General features: G+C 35.6%; 1 protein-coding gene and 1 long non-coding RNA gene across 2 annotated transcripts; both read right to left on the bottom strand.

Annotated features, from left to right (window-relative positions):
* Window positions 1–5: 5 nt before the first annotated feature.
* Window positions 6–12767, bottom strand: LOC123316956 (WD repeat-containing protein 81). Its single transcript, XM_044903279.1, has 10 exons — window positions 12428–12767; window positions 9985–11412; window positions 9724–9908; window positions 6826–9162; window positions 5816–5991; window positions 5514–5765; window positions 4447–5230; window positions 3440–3690; window positions 3126–3382; window positions 6–1319 (listed from the first exon to the last, which is right to left on the bottom strand). The coding sequence occupies exons 1-10, from the start codon at window positions 12526–12528 to the stop codon at window positions 1088–1090; spliced, it is 6003 nt and encodes a 2000-aa protein (XP_044759214.1). The 5' UTR covers window positions 12529–12767; the 3' UTR covers window positions 6–1087.
* Window positions 12768–13407: 640 nt separating this feature from the next.
* On the bottom strand, window positions 13408–14170 carry LOC123316964. The gene is made up of 2 exons (XR_006538120.1): window positions 13860–14170; window positions 13408–13755 (listed from the first exon to the last, which is right to left on the bottom strand). It is a non-coding gene; the product is annotated as an uncharacterized LOC123316964 (long non-coding RNA).
* Window positions 14171–14324: the final 154 nt, after the last annotated feature.

Below are 14324 nucleotides of genomic sequence, written 5' to 3'. Positions count from 1 at the left end.
TGAAATACTTCAATAATATTTATTAACAGAAATTCAAACACATAATCGTATAAATATAATATTTTCAAAAATTAGTTATACCAATAATAGTTCTGAACAAAATCATATCACATATTCAGAAATATAACAGAAATGTTGCTTGATGTTTGATCTTACTGTATAATACCAATTTTAAAAGGCTATTTATTTTCTTTGGTTCAATGCAAATTATATAAATTATCAAAATATGCTTTCACACAATGGGAAACTTTTCCCTTTACTTTCAGTATTTGGAATATTCTCGAATTATCCTTTTTCTACTTCAATACCACCAGATCTAATCGTTACATACAAATATAAGTGAAAATCTCAAATTTAACTACTACTACACCAAAAAGTGATCGCAATGTCCGATACCACTAAATAAGGAAAAACTACTCCCAACGAAAATATCAAGATATAAGAATTTCATCAATCCAATATTATGTGTACCTATTGAAAGGATTTATGATTACTTTTCAAATCGCAATAAAAATAGATATTTATAATCAAAATTAAAATAATTAACCCCCAACAAGTCAAAGGTTTTAGGAATTATTTGGAATATCCAAAATACTAGACTAGAAATAATTAAAGATTATTATTATGAACCTAAATATTATCACCTTTTTGAGTGGAATTTCAAGGGTGAAAACTTATTGAAGAATTCTTAAAATAAGGAACGGTTCAAAGCAAGAAATCGTGGTGAGCCTTAAAAAGCAAATTTTGACATGTTGCTTGGAATACTAATCTTGCATAAATGATAGGTAAATCGCTTATCGAACATTCCAGTTTTGCAATTCCCTTCCGGTTTCTTTTCAATTTTTTTCTTGCAACATTCGAATTCAAAATATTAGAATAGAAGTCAAGAATCTGAACCATCCAAAGAAAATCAAATGAAAAAATCTGAACACTGCACCTGTGGAATTACTTTTCACTGTCAAGATTTGATTTGACGAATGGAAAATGTGATAATTTTGGGCAGTTCTGAACTGGTCTCAATATCAAAACATCTCTATAATCAATTTTATTGCATTGAATGAAACCGAAAGAAGGCAGGACTCCCTACTCAACATAAAAGACTTATACTGCCAGTGTCGGCGCCTAATAATAATAGTCTATTCAAAGGTAAAAGAACCATTGACGTTAACAGACCTTTGAATGCGTCTGATCTTAATTTAGTACTAGAAAAACTAGCGTCTACGTCTATTGATGTGTGGACTCCAATCCTGTTCGCAGTGGAACCTGAGATCAGTTCTGTATTGTAGATGTTGAGGCAGTGAACTGGTTCGGTGCTACCTCTGGAAGAGCATACTTCAAACCACAACCAGACTAATAACCCAGGATTTTACAGGAAATAATTCATATCATACAGGTTGATCAAGGTTTATAAGGTGAGGTTTTTTTTTACACAAGGTAGAACTCGTCAAAATAAGTCGTTCAACCAAAACTTGCCTACATAAAATATCCAAGATGGCTGAGATACAACCCCTAGAAGTTCGAGAAAATTTCATTGAATTTTAAGAAGGGGAGTGTGGAAGGCGACTCCGGCATCGCAAAAACGAAACAAAACATAAACATATGGTTGGTGGTTGGACAATGAAAATGGTTCAGTATACCAAGTTCATCGGTTTAGATGCATGTGGTCACTTTTGAGAGAATCATAATTGTTATATGTAGAAAATCGAGGCAATTTCTTGAAAGTGCTTATGTTAGTATTGTTGAAAAAGTGATATGATGTTTCCTCATTCATCCCATTTTTACAACGATTGTTGGAATGTTCAAACACGAAGATTGTGATGCCCATTGTGAAATAATTCGTGAATAATATAGACGAATTTTATTGGTGAGATTTGGAAGTATTCTCCTTTTTTTACACGTTCGCGATTGATCAGCTAACAAACGGCCTAGGGTCGTATTAGGATCTATTTTCAATTTTTTTTCAACTTTCATTTTGAAAGTTTTGTATAGGTGATTTGGTGATACGATTCATTTAGACCAGTTCTACCTTCTGTTGAAAAAAAGCCTCACTTTCAAATACACGTTGTATAAAGGCAACTACAGACGGCATGGCAGGCCTTGGCAAACGTCCGCTCCAATGCGCATCGTGTGTATGCAAGGCAAAGCCAACGCTGGCGCTGGCCTGGGTTCGCCTAGCAGGCGGTATTTTTATCACACATCAAAGGGACTTGTCGAGACTCGCCAGTGGACTTGATCAAATTTTGAGGTGTTTTAACAATTTCTATCTGGCTTGATATTGGTAGGTATCCCTGATTAAGGGATTTTTGGTATTTTGTGAAGTACTACGTGTCGTCGTGGATTTAATAATATGTCTTGTTGTCAATTATAATTTTTTTTTTAAGCGAAAATGACTGAAAACTGAAGCAATGACACCATTGTCGAGTTCCTTAATTTGTATGAAAAATACCCCATTATTTGGGATCCACAAAACGTCAATCATAAAAATAAATTTGGTTTCCGATGATTGGGCTGCTATTTCCAATGAAATGTCCGTAACATGTACATGGTGGGCAAAATTTTGGTGATACCTGAACTACAACTTTTTAACCCAACGAGATAGAGAAAAATGAATGTACCAGTCATGTCGTCTTTTTTCGAAAAACTAATAATGCTATCAACTGCATTCCTCTGTCTTCTTTCGTTTTTGAGCCATTACCTCCGTTTCTTTTTGTGCTAGGATGTTGAAATGAAGTTATACAGACACTTTTTTGATAGCAATCCAGTGGCGTACTATGATTTTTCCTACAGGTTTATTTGCTGAGCTATAACATAAAGTTGTGTTTTTTCTTTTGCAGGAGCAAATCGTCGATTTCATTTTTAATTGATTTTGTTTCAGAGATTGGGAGTGAAAACCCTAAAAAGTTTATTAAGAAATACCAACGTTTCCAGAAACGTTCGTTCAAACGCTGGCCAAGGCTTGCCATGCCGTCTGTAGCCGCCTTAACACATTCATTCGACTTACTCACCGGAAATAAAAAACTACACGTGAGCCACAGCCGATTAAATGAGATTCGCAGGCCTACCTGATAGCGACGTTGCATTTTTTCATTTTCCTCTTTTAATCGACTGATCGAACTCGAACTCACCTCATGTGAAACTTGAATTTTCCATCGGGTACATTCCAAACAGATATGTTTTGATCGAGGCTACTAGAAATAAGGGTATTATTGTCTACTGTAACCAGCTGCAAGACCTCGCCCTCATGAGCTCTCCACGACGACATTATTAGGCCCGTCCTGGTATCCAACACAGCAATATATCCTGAAGATTGTCCAGCTGCGATCCACAACCCAGTTGGGGAGACTGCAAGGCATCGAATAAGGCCGGGTGGGTTCAAATTAACCTTTAAACAATAAACGAATTGGTAATGGTTGGCTCATATATACTTCCAATTCCCCACCTTTAGTTCGTATATATAACTGCATAACCTTGTATCTATAACTTTAAGGGTGCCATCTGTGGTAGCCGCATACACCAAACAAGACGGGGCAGGCATACTTTTCAGTGTGTTAACGGGGGCATACTTAGGTGACTCCAAAAGTCCCACGTTGACACCCATGAACGGATCCCAAATATGTATTACGCTATCACATGACGCGACAAGTCTCATACTTTCGATGAATGTTATGGCAAGAACGGATTTTTTATGAGCTGAAAAAAATTACGCTGCTCAAAAATTGAAACGGATAATTTGTGTACATGTAATAATACGAGGATATATTGCTATGGAGATTTGGCTCCATCCGACTATCATCTCTTTCCTCAACTGAAAACAAATTTAAAAGGTCGTAAATTTTCTTCCAACGAGGAGGTAATAAAAGCTGTGGAGGTCTGGTTTGCAGAGCAAGAAGAAATATTTTATTTGAAAGGTGTAGAGACGTTGCAGGTTCGTTGTAATAAATGTATCCAATTAAGAGGAGAATATGTTGAGAAACAAAATATTTTGACATTGAAATTTTGTTTGATTCTATAGTAGGCTAAGAATTTTTCAATATATCCTCGTATATACGAGGCAGCAAGACAGCTTTAAGCTGAAATGTTGAACGATTGAAGTGGTCCTTGCCAAGAAGATATAGAAAAGGACATTCAATAGGAGATCGGAAGTACTCGGATCACTTTGGTATCGCCACACGCCTCGTCACAATAGCGCTCATTGCATCTCCTTTGCTATATCTTCTTGGTTCCCGCCTAGTTACGCAGAATATTTTCCAAACCTGTAGTTACAGTGTTCACGGACAGACAAAATAGAATTTTGCCAGGATTTCTTCATCAACGAGTCTAACGCAATCGTTCGACACAATTTACGACTCAAAATTCGAAAATAACAGACATGCACATTATCCAGGGAAAAACGGACAAAAAAATCATTCGTTTCATGTCAACTTAAGTATTCGTAATTTCTTTTACCTGTATAGGTCCACTGACAATTCGACACACTAGATCCATCCCCTTGCGATCTCAACGACCACAACTTGACAGTCTTATCCCTGCTTCCAGACATGAAACTATTCTCGTTATCCAGCGAATATAAACACTTGACGCTGTTGTTGTGTCCGTTGAAACTTTGCAACTTGATCTGTTTGAAACTGAACATCACGTCCTTCTCCGATCTTCCGATCTCGTGGCCCCAGTAAGCCAGCCAGTTTCCTCTCAGGTGCCTGTTGTTATTCTCTATCTTGTTACTAACTAAATTGAGCAAATCGGTGTTTGGGGTTGCATCAGAGTCGTACTGAACTTCTATTCTGTTTCCAATCACCGCCACATTGCTACCTATGCTACTGGAATGTGTTATATTGGATGTCTTGCTGGTATCTGCTGTTTTTACAGTGGTGATCTCTTTGGAAAGGGTACGTTCAGCCTCATTCCCGTATTCCTTGCATAAAAATTTTATTGTATCGTGATTTTTCAAGGATATTTCGATAGAAGCCAGTCCGAGGTGTTTGAGAAACGGCACGTAAGCCGTATGAGCTAATTCAGCCGTGAACACAAGCTGTAATTCTTCCAAAGCCGCATCGGCTGGAGCACTAGCTTTAGGCGACTCCCCAACAGGTGGGGACATGCTTTCTGTACTCTGAGAATTGAGAACATGGGTGATCTGTATGGGGCGAATACCGCTGATATTCCACTCCCTCGCAGAGCCATCTTTGTTCAATTCAATAATACTATCTTGATCCTGTGAAGAAGTTATAACCTAGGAAAAAATTTTACTGGACTTGATTGACACAAAATTTTTACACAAAATTTTTACACAAATATAAAACAACCTTGAAGCAACCTTGAAGTCTAATGAGTTTGTTGATATTATTAGACTTCAAGAAGAAGTTTAAGTTGGGAATACTCAAAGGAATTACAACAGAAGGCTTGTTTATACAGTTAAACTGAAACTAAACAAAACTCCTTTCATCCATTTTTAGGGAAACGTTCGTTGGAATAGCAAGGAAGAATTTTAATTGTTAATGATGCCATAAACTCACTTTTTGTTCTTCATAGTTATTGTAATTTTCATTAGTGTGTACTTTGTCGAAGATTAAAAAAAACCTCTGCAAAGCTGGTACAGCTAGATGCGTTCGAGTCATGTCAGCACCAATTCTTATGCTCAGAACATACATAGCATCCAGGTATTTTTTAGCTAGAACTGCCCTTGCAATATATCCGCTAGGGAATATATATTTTGTCGATCCTAGCAAGCGGACAGTCGGATGGATAACATTCTTAAGAATATTATCCTAAAAACAAAACATTTTAATTCCACCTCCTGTACATAAAAAAGACTTACTTGTAGTTGATCCATTAGAGTGGAGTCAGATATATACGGGATAACATGTTTGAGTAGTGCCAAACATGAAATAAGGCCTCCTTCAAAGTTGGGTGTTATTTTTTTCTTACACAAGGCAATAAGTTCACTCATGTGCGGAATATATTGGAATAAAATGAACTGTTCTCCATAAAGACCTGAATAATGAAAATCGCATAAAAAACGTCGTCCAATGAAAATTAATGGTGAATAATATTGTCATTTCGAATGTTGAACTACATAACTTATCAAAGCAAATTGCGGTGAAGTAGATGAGAAATATTCAAAACAAAATTTGCTCATAAATTTATGTTTTCTCTTCAGAAAATTCCAATTTCCTTCTGAAATATGTATTATATGTAGAGTTTTTCAACTGCGTAGCTTCTCTAGTATTGCCTTTCATCTCACCAGCATACCCTCTCCATTGCCAACTCTTTGACGCTTGTATTCGCGTGTGAGTGGAACTCTTCTTGACAAGGGTCTGGATATAACATTGAGTTGCTTAGGGAAAATTGTTGCTCTTGGGGAAGTACCTCTGGCATCTCGGTGACGTTGACTTGCCCTACTGCAACTGCTGAAAAACTGTCTTCTCACCGAGAGAGTTAAAAAACGGTTTTCTACTGGCGTTTTAGCACGTGGTTCGCAACTTCTGGGTCTTTGACAAATAGTTCCAGTGACGAAGTGCCGTGAGAGCAAAAGTACATCACTCTTTGGCTAACATTGACTTAGTTAGCCACTTTTACTTGTGTTCGACCAGCCTGAAGCATCCCAAGAGCTCTGGTGCATTGTCACAGGATAAAACTTCTCGACATAATGAGAATTCGATTGTATTTTTGAGCAGTTATTGAAAACGGTATACATACTGAAGAGAAAATCTTCAAGAGAAGCATTTTTGACAGATCAACAACAAAAAATATTATGGAAAATATGCATCTTGGGAAAACATCAATATCTTTAGCTTTTGAAGACTTAGTTTAACAATGATAACTCACCTGCAATGTTCCCCAAACAATCCAAAACTTTAACAGCATTCAGATCTCCGACAACGTAACTCGAAGTGACAGAGATAATATCATTTTGAGGATCGTAATCGCTTGTGGCAATCAAGTTCTCTTTACTAACATAGCATAACGTCAACATCTTTAGAAGATTTCTAGAAAGATAGCGTGCTGTCAAAACAGGTCCTAGACGATGGGACAGCCAGAGCAAACTATCTGAACTCATATCTGATATTTTGGTCTCACGTTTGTTATTTTTGGTTGATCCAGAAGCTGAACTCAAACACGACGATTTCACATCGGGGGATTCCAGATGGTCACTCATGTTTTCAGCCTCCATAGATTGTTTATCATACAATTCATTTTCACTCTTCTTGCTACCAATCTCACAACTTATATTGTTGAATTCTGTTGATTTACAAGTAGGTATTGGAATTGTAGGGGACATCAAGAGTTTCTCATCATAATCTTTACTAATGTTGATATTCAGTTCTTCCAAACTTCTGAGGTGCTCAATATTCTCTGACAGAGCAGCATCCAATGCCTCTTCCGCAGCAGAATGATTGAAAGGAAGGTCCGAGGATACATTAAGTTCCAAATGTTCCATCAGTGACTTCAGTTGTTTCTCTGACGGTTTGTCTTCCTCGAATTCGAATATTTCGGGTTCTTGCGAGGGTTTTAACGATTGGCAAGACATGCTTGGCTTACTAGCCGAGCTGAAACTGGAATCGTCACTGGGTGAACTCTCACATACTTCTGCATCCATGTTTTTCAAGTGCGACGTTTTCTTCAGAATTTTTTCATGATGAGAATGAAGTATGAAATCTACTTTTTCGTAATCTTTGTAGCCACCTATAGCTTCAACAATGGGCGCCACAAAATTATCCAAAAAACATTTCAAGCCTAACCTCACCATCAGTCTCAACAAAAAACTATGATGGTACAACTTTGCGATTCTTCCATGGTAAGGTATAGTACTCTCACTTGGTTCATTTTCGTAGAGTTTCAGAACAGATTCTAATAAGGTTTTGGTTGTTTTCTGTGGTCCCATGACCCTGGACATAGGATCAAAGAGATACCAAGCTGCTAGCACTGATGTTGGTGGGTCTTCGATAAGTTGCTTCACATAAGGTAATAAGATATTTACAACTTCAACATCTGTTGTGGTGTTTAGTTCTTCAAATATAACAGTTATCAGTTTTACACACGCCTTGACTTTACATTCAGCAATATTCTGCACGAATAAAATTTTGGTTCTTTCCAAATTTTCATAATTAGAGCAGGTTGTACCATCACAATCAAAATGATACAAAACATTCATTTCTTTAGAAATGTTGTCCAAGTTTTTGAGCATTGATAAAAGTTTGTAGAGCATCGAGAAGTGTTTGGAAAAGGGAATATTGAAATTCACCAGAGGTTCTAGTAAAAGATGTGCATTAGGGCTGGGCAATCCAAATTTAGTGATAACTGGATAAGAAAAGTTTCGGAAGTCCTCAGTCTCCGGTTGTAATAATAAATTGGCTATATATTTGACACACAATGGAATTTCCGATTCGCAACTCTTCAAAACAGACACGCTAGCTTTTAGCCTGTCGTTAAACTTAATTTTTCTTCTATTAATACTCAAGGCTTGCATTCTTTTAGGCAAGAATATCTCAATTATCAAGCAACCAAGAACTTGCAGCTCTTTAACTCTACACTTAGATATTATTTCAACATAGTTACAAAATACTGAGTTTTCATTTTTCTTGGTATCCAATCTTTGTTTACCAATGCAAGGATATTTATTATTTCTATCAACGGGAAACATATTGATTCTATTTGGACTAAGTTTTGAATTCATCTGGAATGGTTCTGAAAAAATGAAATTTGTAAACGAATTTTGTACTGTCGAGTCATTAGAGATCATGATACTTGGATTTTCTTCAGTATCTTGTGGTGGAATTATCCTCTTGGATAATTCTGGATGGAATGTTCTGGAAAAGAAATTATGTCTTTTTTCCAATAGATCTAGAGCTAACTCTGGCCTATAATCTTTTGGTAATACTATACTATCGTTCTTTACTACATTCGATTGCAATTTTGACTTGGACGAAACATGGGAGGTGAAAGACGTGGTTTTTGGGCCCACACTTGAGCTTCGTGAAGGACTTTTTGACGATTTATGATCGATTTCTTCGTTCAATGAGGTCCGACTTTGTGAGAGGTATCTTGTGAAACCTAGAGATGGCCTATTGTTGACCACACTGGGTAAGTCTTCAGTAGTTTCATCATCTTCAAGTTTCACAGGTGTTTCTGCACCAACTGAAGAATGACTACGATCTCTGTTTCCTGAAAATCAGAAAATTTCCCACTACTATTCTGAACAGGCCTTCATGTTATTTATATCATTCAGTCTTAGATAAGCGATTTTTCACAAAAGGCTCAAGATTTATAATCCAATTTCGCAAGCACAAAGCACTTTTTCCAAAAACTTTTTGAGATAAAAACTGTATTCGATTGAAAAAAAAGACCTTCTTTATTGAATACGACTAATTATTGAAGAATAAGAAACAGAGTGAAGCAAAACAAATATTTTAAAAACGAAATAATTCGAAATATCTTCGAAATAAGTTGTTCGTTCTACTCTCCCACAGTTCAAGCATTAGGAAAATAATAACGGCATGAATAGTGACTGGAAGCCACGACCTCCAGATTGGCAATCTAGTGCTACAGAGGACCGGTCCCATCGGGATCATATAAATATTTCCCAAAGAATTCGATGTTATTGTTTTTGATCATGCATTAATTGTCTACATGCCTATAATTTTTAATAATTTTAAATTCATCTCGGCCAGAAAACTTCCCTCGTCATCAACAACAAAATCTTGAAAATTTTGTAAAACTACTCACTTTGCCTGGGTATTTTCTGAATGCTACTTCTACTTGGAAAATTACTCAATAACTGTGCTATTGAATGTCTGGGAGGATGAGGATGGTTAAATAGCTGTACAATTCCAGACTTGGTCAAATTAGTATGCTCATCTGCTAAATGAAGACACACATTCTTAGCTTTAATAGCTGCATTTCCAGACAATCTAAAATATATGTAAGATTGTTGTAAATGATAAAAACCCAGTAAAAAATTCGAGAAATTTGTACAGGCTGACTCACTTGAAGCCAAAGGTGAGATCAATCCAATGATGCAACCTCTCAGAAACATGCGGACTCTCGAGTGCTTCCCGATGCTTTTGTATAAAATCTTCTGGACCTGTACACCAAGTGGGCACCTCAAGGTCGTCCAAATCATCGTGAATACTCCTAAATATACTGGGATCAGTGAAAAACTCTGGTATACACTCATCTGGTGTCCATTTCTGCATCCTCTGTATAGAGCTAGGATATTCAGCTGGCACCCAATTGGTTCTTACATTTTTGCACAACACCGATTTTGGCGTTCGCCTCGCTGTATACACGTAGTAAGTTATTGCAGATAACACATCGGAAACATGGTGGCAGACCTGCGTTTGGGAGCCTTCGAAAGTCAGATCTAGCTGTTGGTCTCCCTTGTTCAGACGATATTTCGACTTTTTCAGATCTCTCCAATTCTTTCCACAGCGCGATGCAAAATCGGTAACCCAAGGAAAAACATGGTGACAGTTGGGATCTCCAATTCTTCTACCCGATAGATTGTTCAGTGCTGTTATATAAGTAAAGTTGGAAATATCGCCGTCAATCCATAACTGGCACAATTTCTCTAGGTTCTCATCACTAACCTGGACTCTATCATATGTACAAATTCCGCAAGATTCGCATTTCAGATGATGATTGAATATATGACCATTTTTGAGACAATCATATTGGCTATCTTCTTTAAATAAATCATTATCACTGTTATGTACATGTAAATTTGAAGTTATATCAGGAATAACATATATCCATAAATCTTCCGTGATATAAATATCATTCAAGGAAATATTACCCACAGTCAGGCTTCTATCATGAAGACCCTTCAAAACTTGCAATAATTGATAGATAATGAATAACGGTTTTGTGAAACACTTCTCAAGTATTGCTGGACTGAAATTGATGCAATCATTCAATGTGAACTCAATATGAGGAATATGGATAAGAAAAATCGAATTCAATGTTTCTATGCAGCATACTGATGGTAAAACATTCAGATGAACCTCGAACTCATCTGATGCATCAATATTTAAAGTAGTATCACAAATATTGACGATAGGACAGCCATATATTCTACAGATTATATTCTTTAGAGCCTCATTATACTGAACAAGTGTTATCTGCTTCTCTTTACTGGTTTTATCCTCAACGAGATGTTTTTTTTTGGCACTTTTACTTAAATTTCTATAGTTTGTTTGAGATATATATTGTAATAATTGTATAAGGAACAGGGGTGAATTTGGATTATCAATTTTTCGTATTCTTGGCAGAGGTAATACTTTAGCATCCCATTTCTTGAATACCTGGACCAATATGTGTTCCCAAAATATATTGGAATCCTCATTGCTTGACCATATATCTTGTTTATTGCACTTTTCAATGAATTCTATGAGCTTCGAATACTTCACAAGAGATCTGCAAGAACAATTTTATTATACAAGGTGTTTCATTAAGAATATTCCATATAGTAACTGGAGAAACTTGAACAATTAAAATGAATCTTCTAGAATAATTTCAGTCCAGTTTTCTACACCTTTCCATTTTATAGCTTGATTAGTGACATAGTAACTCCTGTGAAATGGATGTTAGATATTTTAAACCTTACCTTTAAACACAATCATTAACTCGAAAACTGTCATACCTATCCCACTATCATCTATACTGCATCTATCCCTACAGTTACAGCCTCTGGTAATAAGGAAAAACTACTTTTTAACTGTAACATGTGAGCAAAGTTTGCCAAGTTTGAATAAAAATATTAGAATGTGTTGAAACAATGGGCTTAAATCATTTTAAAATATTTATAATAAAAAACTCTGCAGGGAGGAATATTTCATTCAAGTGTTATTGGTTAAATCTTCTCATTTTGTGCTCAAATTTATTTTTATTTAGTCAGTTACTATATGAACAATACCCAATGAAACATCCTCTTCAACGGGTGTATGTCAGTAATCAAAACTATCAAAAGATTAATGTTTTCAGGACGGAATAAAATGAGTCACTAAAAAACAGTTAGCTTCGATAACCTGGTCCTGTGATGATTTATTTTTCTAATAAAGGAATACAGCATTTTATATGTTTAGTTACGTTATATGTTTAACCACATTAACAAAAAAAAACAACTGAAACAGCAAACTGAAGTTAATTGGTAGATAAGATATGCATAGTAAATTTTGTGACCAATGTATTTTAGTATCATTGAGAACGGTAAGAAATCAATTATTCTAAATTTGAATATTAATTGTTTTAGTCATATATTCCCCTTGATTGAAGGTTTGATGGAGAAGCTATTCAATCAAAGAAGGTAAACTATTTTATAATATTTAGGTATTAATTTTGAAACTTCCATCAATAAACAGAATATAATGTACAATTGGATAACTTCCTGGTGTCGCAATAAATCGTTTCGTTTATATATGTAAATACTCACTTCAACCACGATTTATGTACACATGCAGTCAATATATCATTCCTTATAGTATTCTTCAGATATTTCCTAGGGATTCCAAGTTCCTCAACTAGACTATCCATTTTTCAATACTTGAATTGAGATTTGAAGAATGTACTAAAATACTTTGGATTTAAGGGATACGATTGATTTGGAGTTTCCTTAATATAAGACATCCATTGCAATTGACATATTTAAATAACAAAGAGAATGTTCACTCTTTGTTACTGATATGTTTTTTCAATTAGACATTCTCGATATCTCAAATTAAATTATTATACAAATATCAGCCTGTTTGTATACAAACTCGAATACATCAATAATCACCCATAGACCTAATAATACATGGACAGGCCTTCACGTGGTTTTCCCGTTCACCGCATCGAGGAATACCTACGAGAGAGAGGGGGGTGGTAGAAAAGAGAGATAACAGCAGTCCCTGGTAGTAAACGTCAAGCTGGTAGCTGGTAGAGAATAAATCAACGTTGCCGCTTCCACCAAGTTATCGAGTAAACTCGGGAATTCTACCAGTCCGCTGATCCTCCATGTTGCATTTTTGGGTGGTTGTCGGTAGATTTATAGATTTTCTATTAATTTGTGGCAATTTTTGTACTGAAATCAACTTCGAAAATGTTATCAAATCAACTATATTTTTCTCGTATTGAAACTTTCAAGTGCTGATAAAAGGATAGTTTCAGAGATTGGGATTGAAAACCCTAAAAAGTTTATTAAAAAAAAAAAACACCTGAAAATTTTTTTTTCTGGTTTTTATTAATGTAGAAAAACTTGAGAGTTGTATAAAACAACAATATTATTTCATTCGCCAAGGTCTGATTTTATATACACTGAAATTACTTTGGGTTCTGGCTACACAGAGAAAAATTAATCGTTGAAGTGAATTTTTTTAAGCATTTCACCTTCCTTGAGCAAAAACATGTGAGGTATAGAGAAAAGGGCAATAATTTCAAGTATGTTTATTGATACTTTCACAAATAATATAAAATTTCCTGCTGGGGAAATATTTATATGATGATTAATCATTCGCAATTTTTTTTTCAATTATTTTGATAGGTTCCCCATCAGGTGGTTTAGTTGCTCTCCTCTGGCATTCCTGGCATTAATATTTTACTACTCCTGTTTCTTTATCGTGTGGCTTTACAGTGTTAGATTTCTGTGACACTGATCAACAGAAAATATTGAGTTTTGAGTTTGCCGATGTCACAGGGCTTACTGAATATCAACATGATTCACATCTCTTCTCTTTCTAATGTTAAATCCAGATTGGAGTTGAGTATTTTCTTCGGACATGCCTTGAAATAGAATGTTATGGTAGATATGTAACTACATATCTACCGTCCAGAACAACATTCTTTATAATATTCAACAATATATACTATCTCGAAATTCAAGTCACCTCTACAAATTCTTGCTGTGGCCTTATGAAATATAGGAAGTAGATTAGGTATATTCCTTGTGATTGTTTTGTAAATTATGTCTTATATGTACATGAAATAACAAAGAAACTCCTTTATTGGTCTATTATTTCCAAAAATAAATCTCTTTCGCTTTATTAGCATGTAGCAGTCGATTCTAAAAACCTAGTTTTCTGCTAAATTGCTTGTGAGGAGAATGAAATATCGATTGAAAACACAGTAGCTGAACAGTAAACAATAAACATATGATTTTGACGTTTTCTACCATATGTCCATCTCTTTCTAACGTACTACTCGTGACCTCTCTCTCTCAGGGCCTGTCCATATTTTATTAGGTCTATGTAATCACCTCACAAAAAAATATAAACAGATAACCTCAAAGTTTGACAGGTCTCATCCACTGAACATAGACTTCTATTGTTGAACACAGCTGTTATCTGTGGAAT

This window comes from Coccinella septempunctata, chromosome 7, assembly GCF_907165205.1.
Source record: "Coccinella septempunctata chromosome 7, icCocSept1.1, whole genome shotgun sequence".
NCBI classification, from domain to species: Eukaryota; Metazoa; Arthropoda; class Insecta; order Coleoptera; family Coccinellidae; genus Coccinella; species Coccinella septempunctata.
Note: the sequence above shows the minus strand (reverse complement) of the source record. Positions and strands in the feature narration are given on the sequence as shown.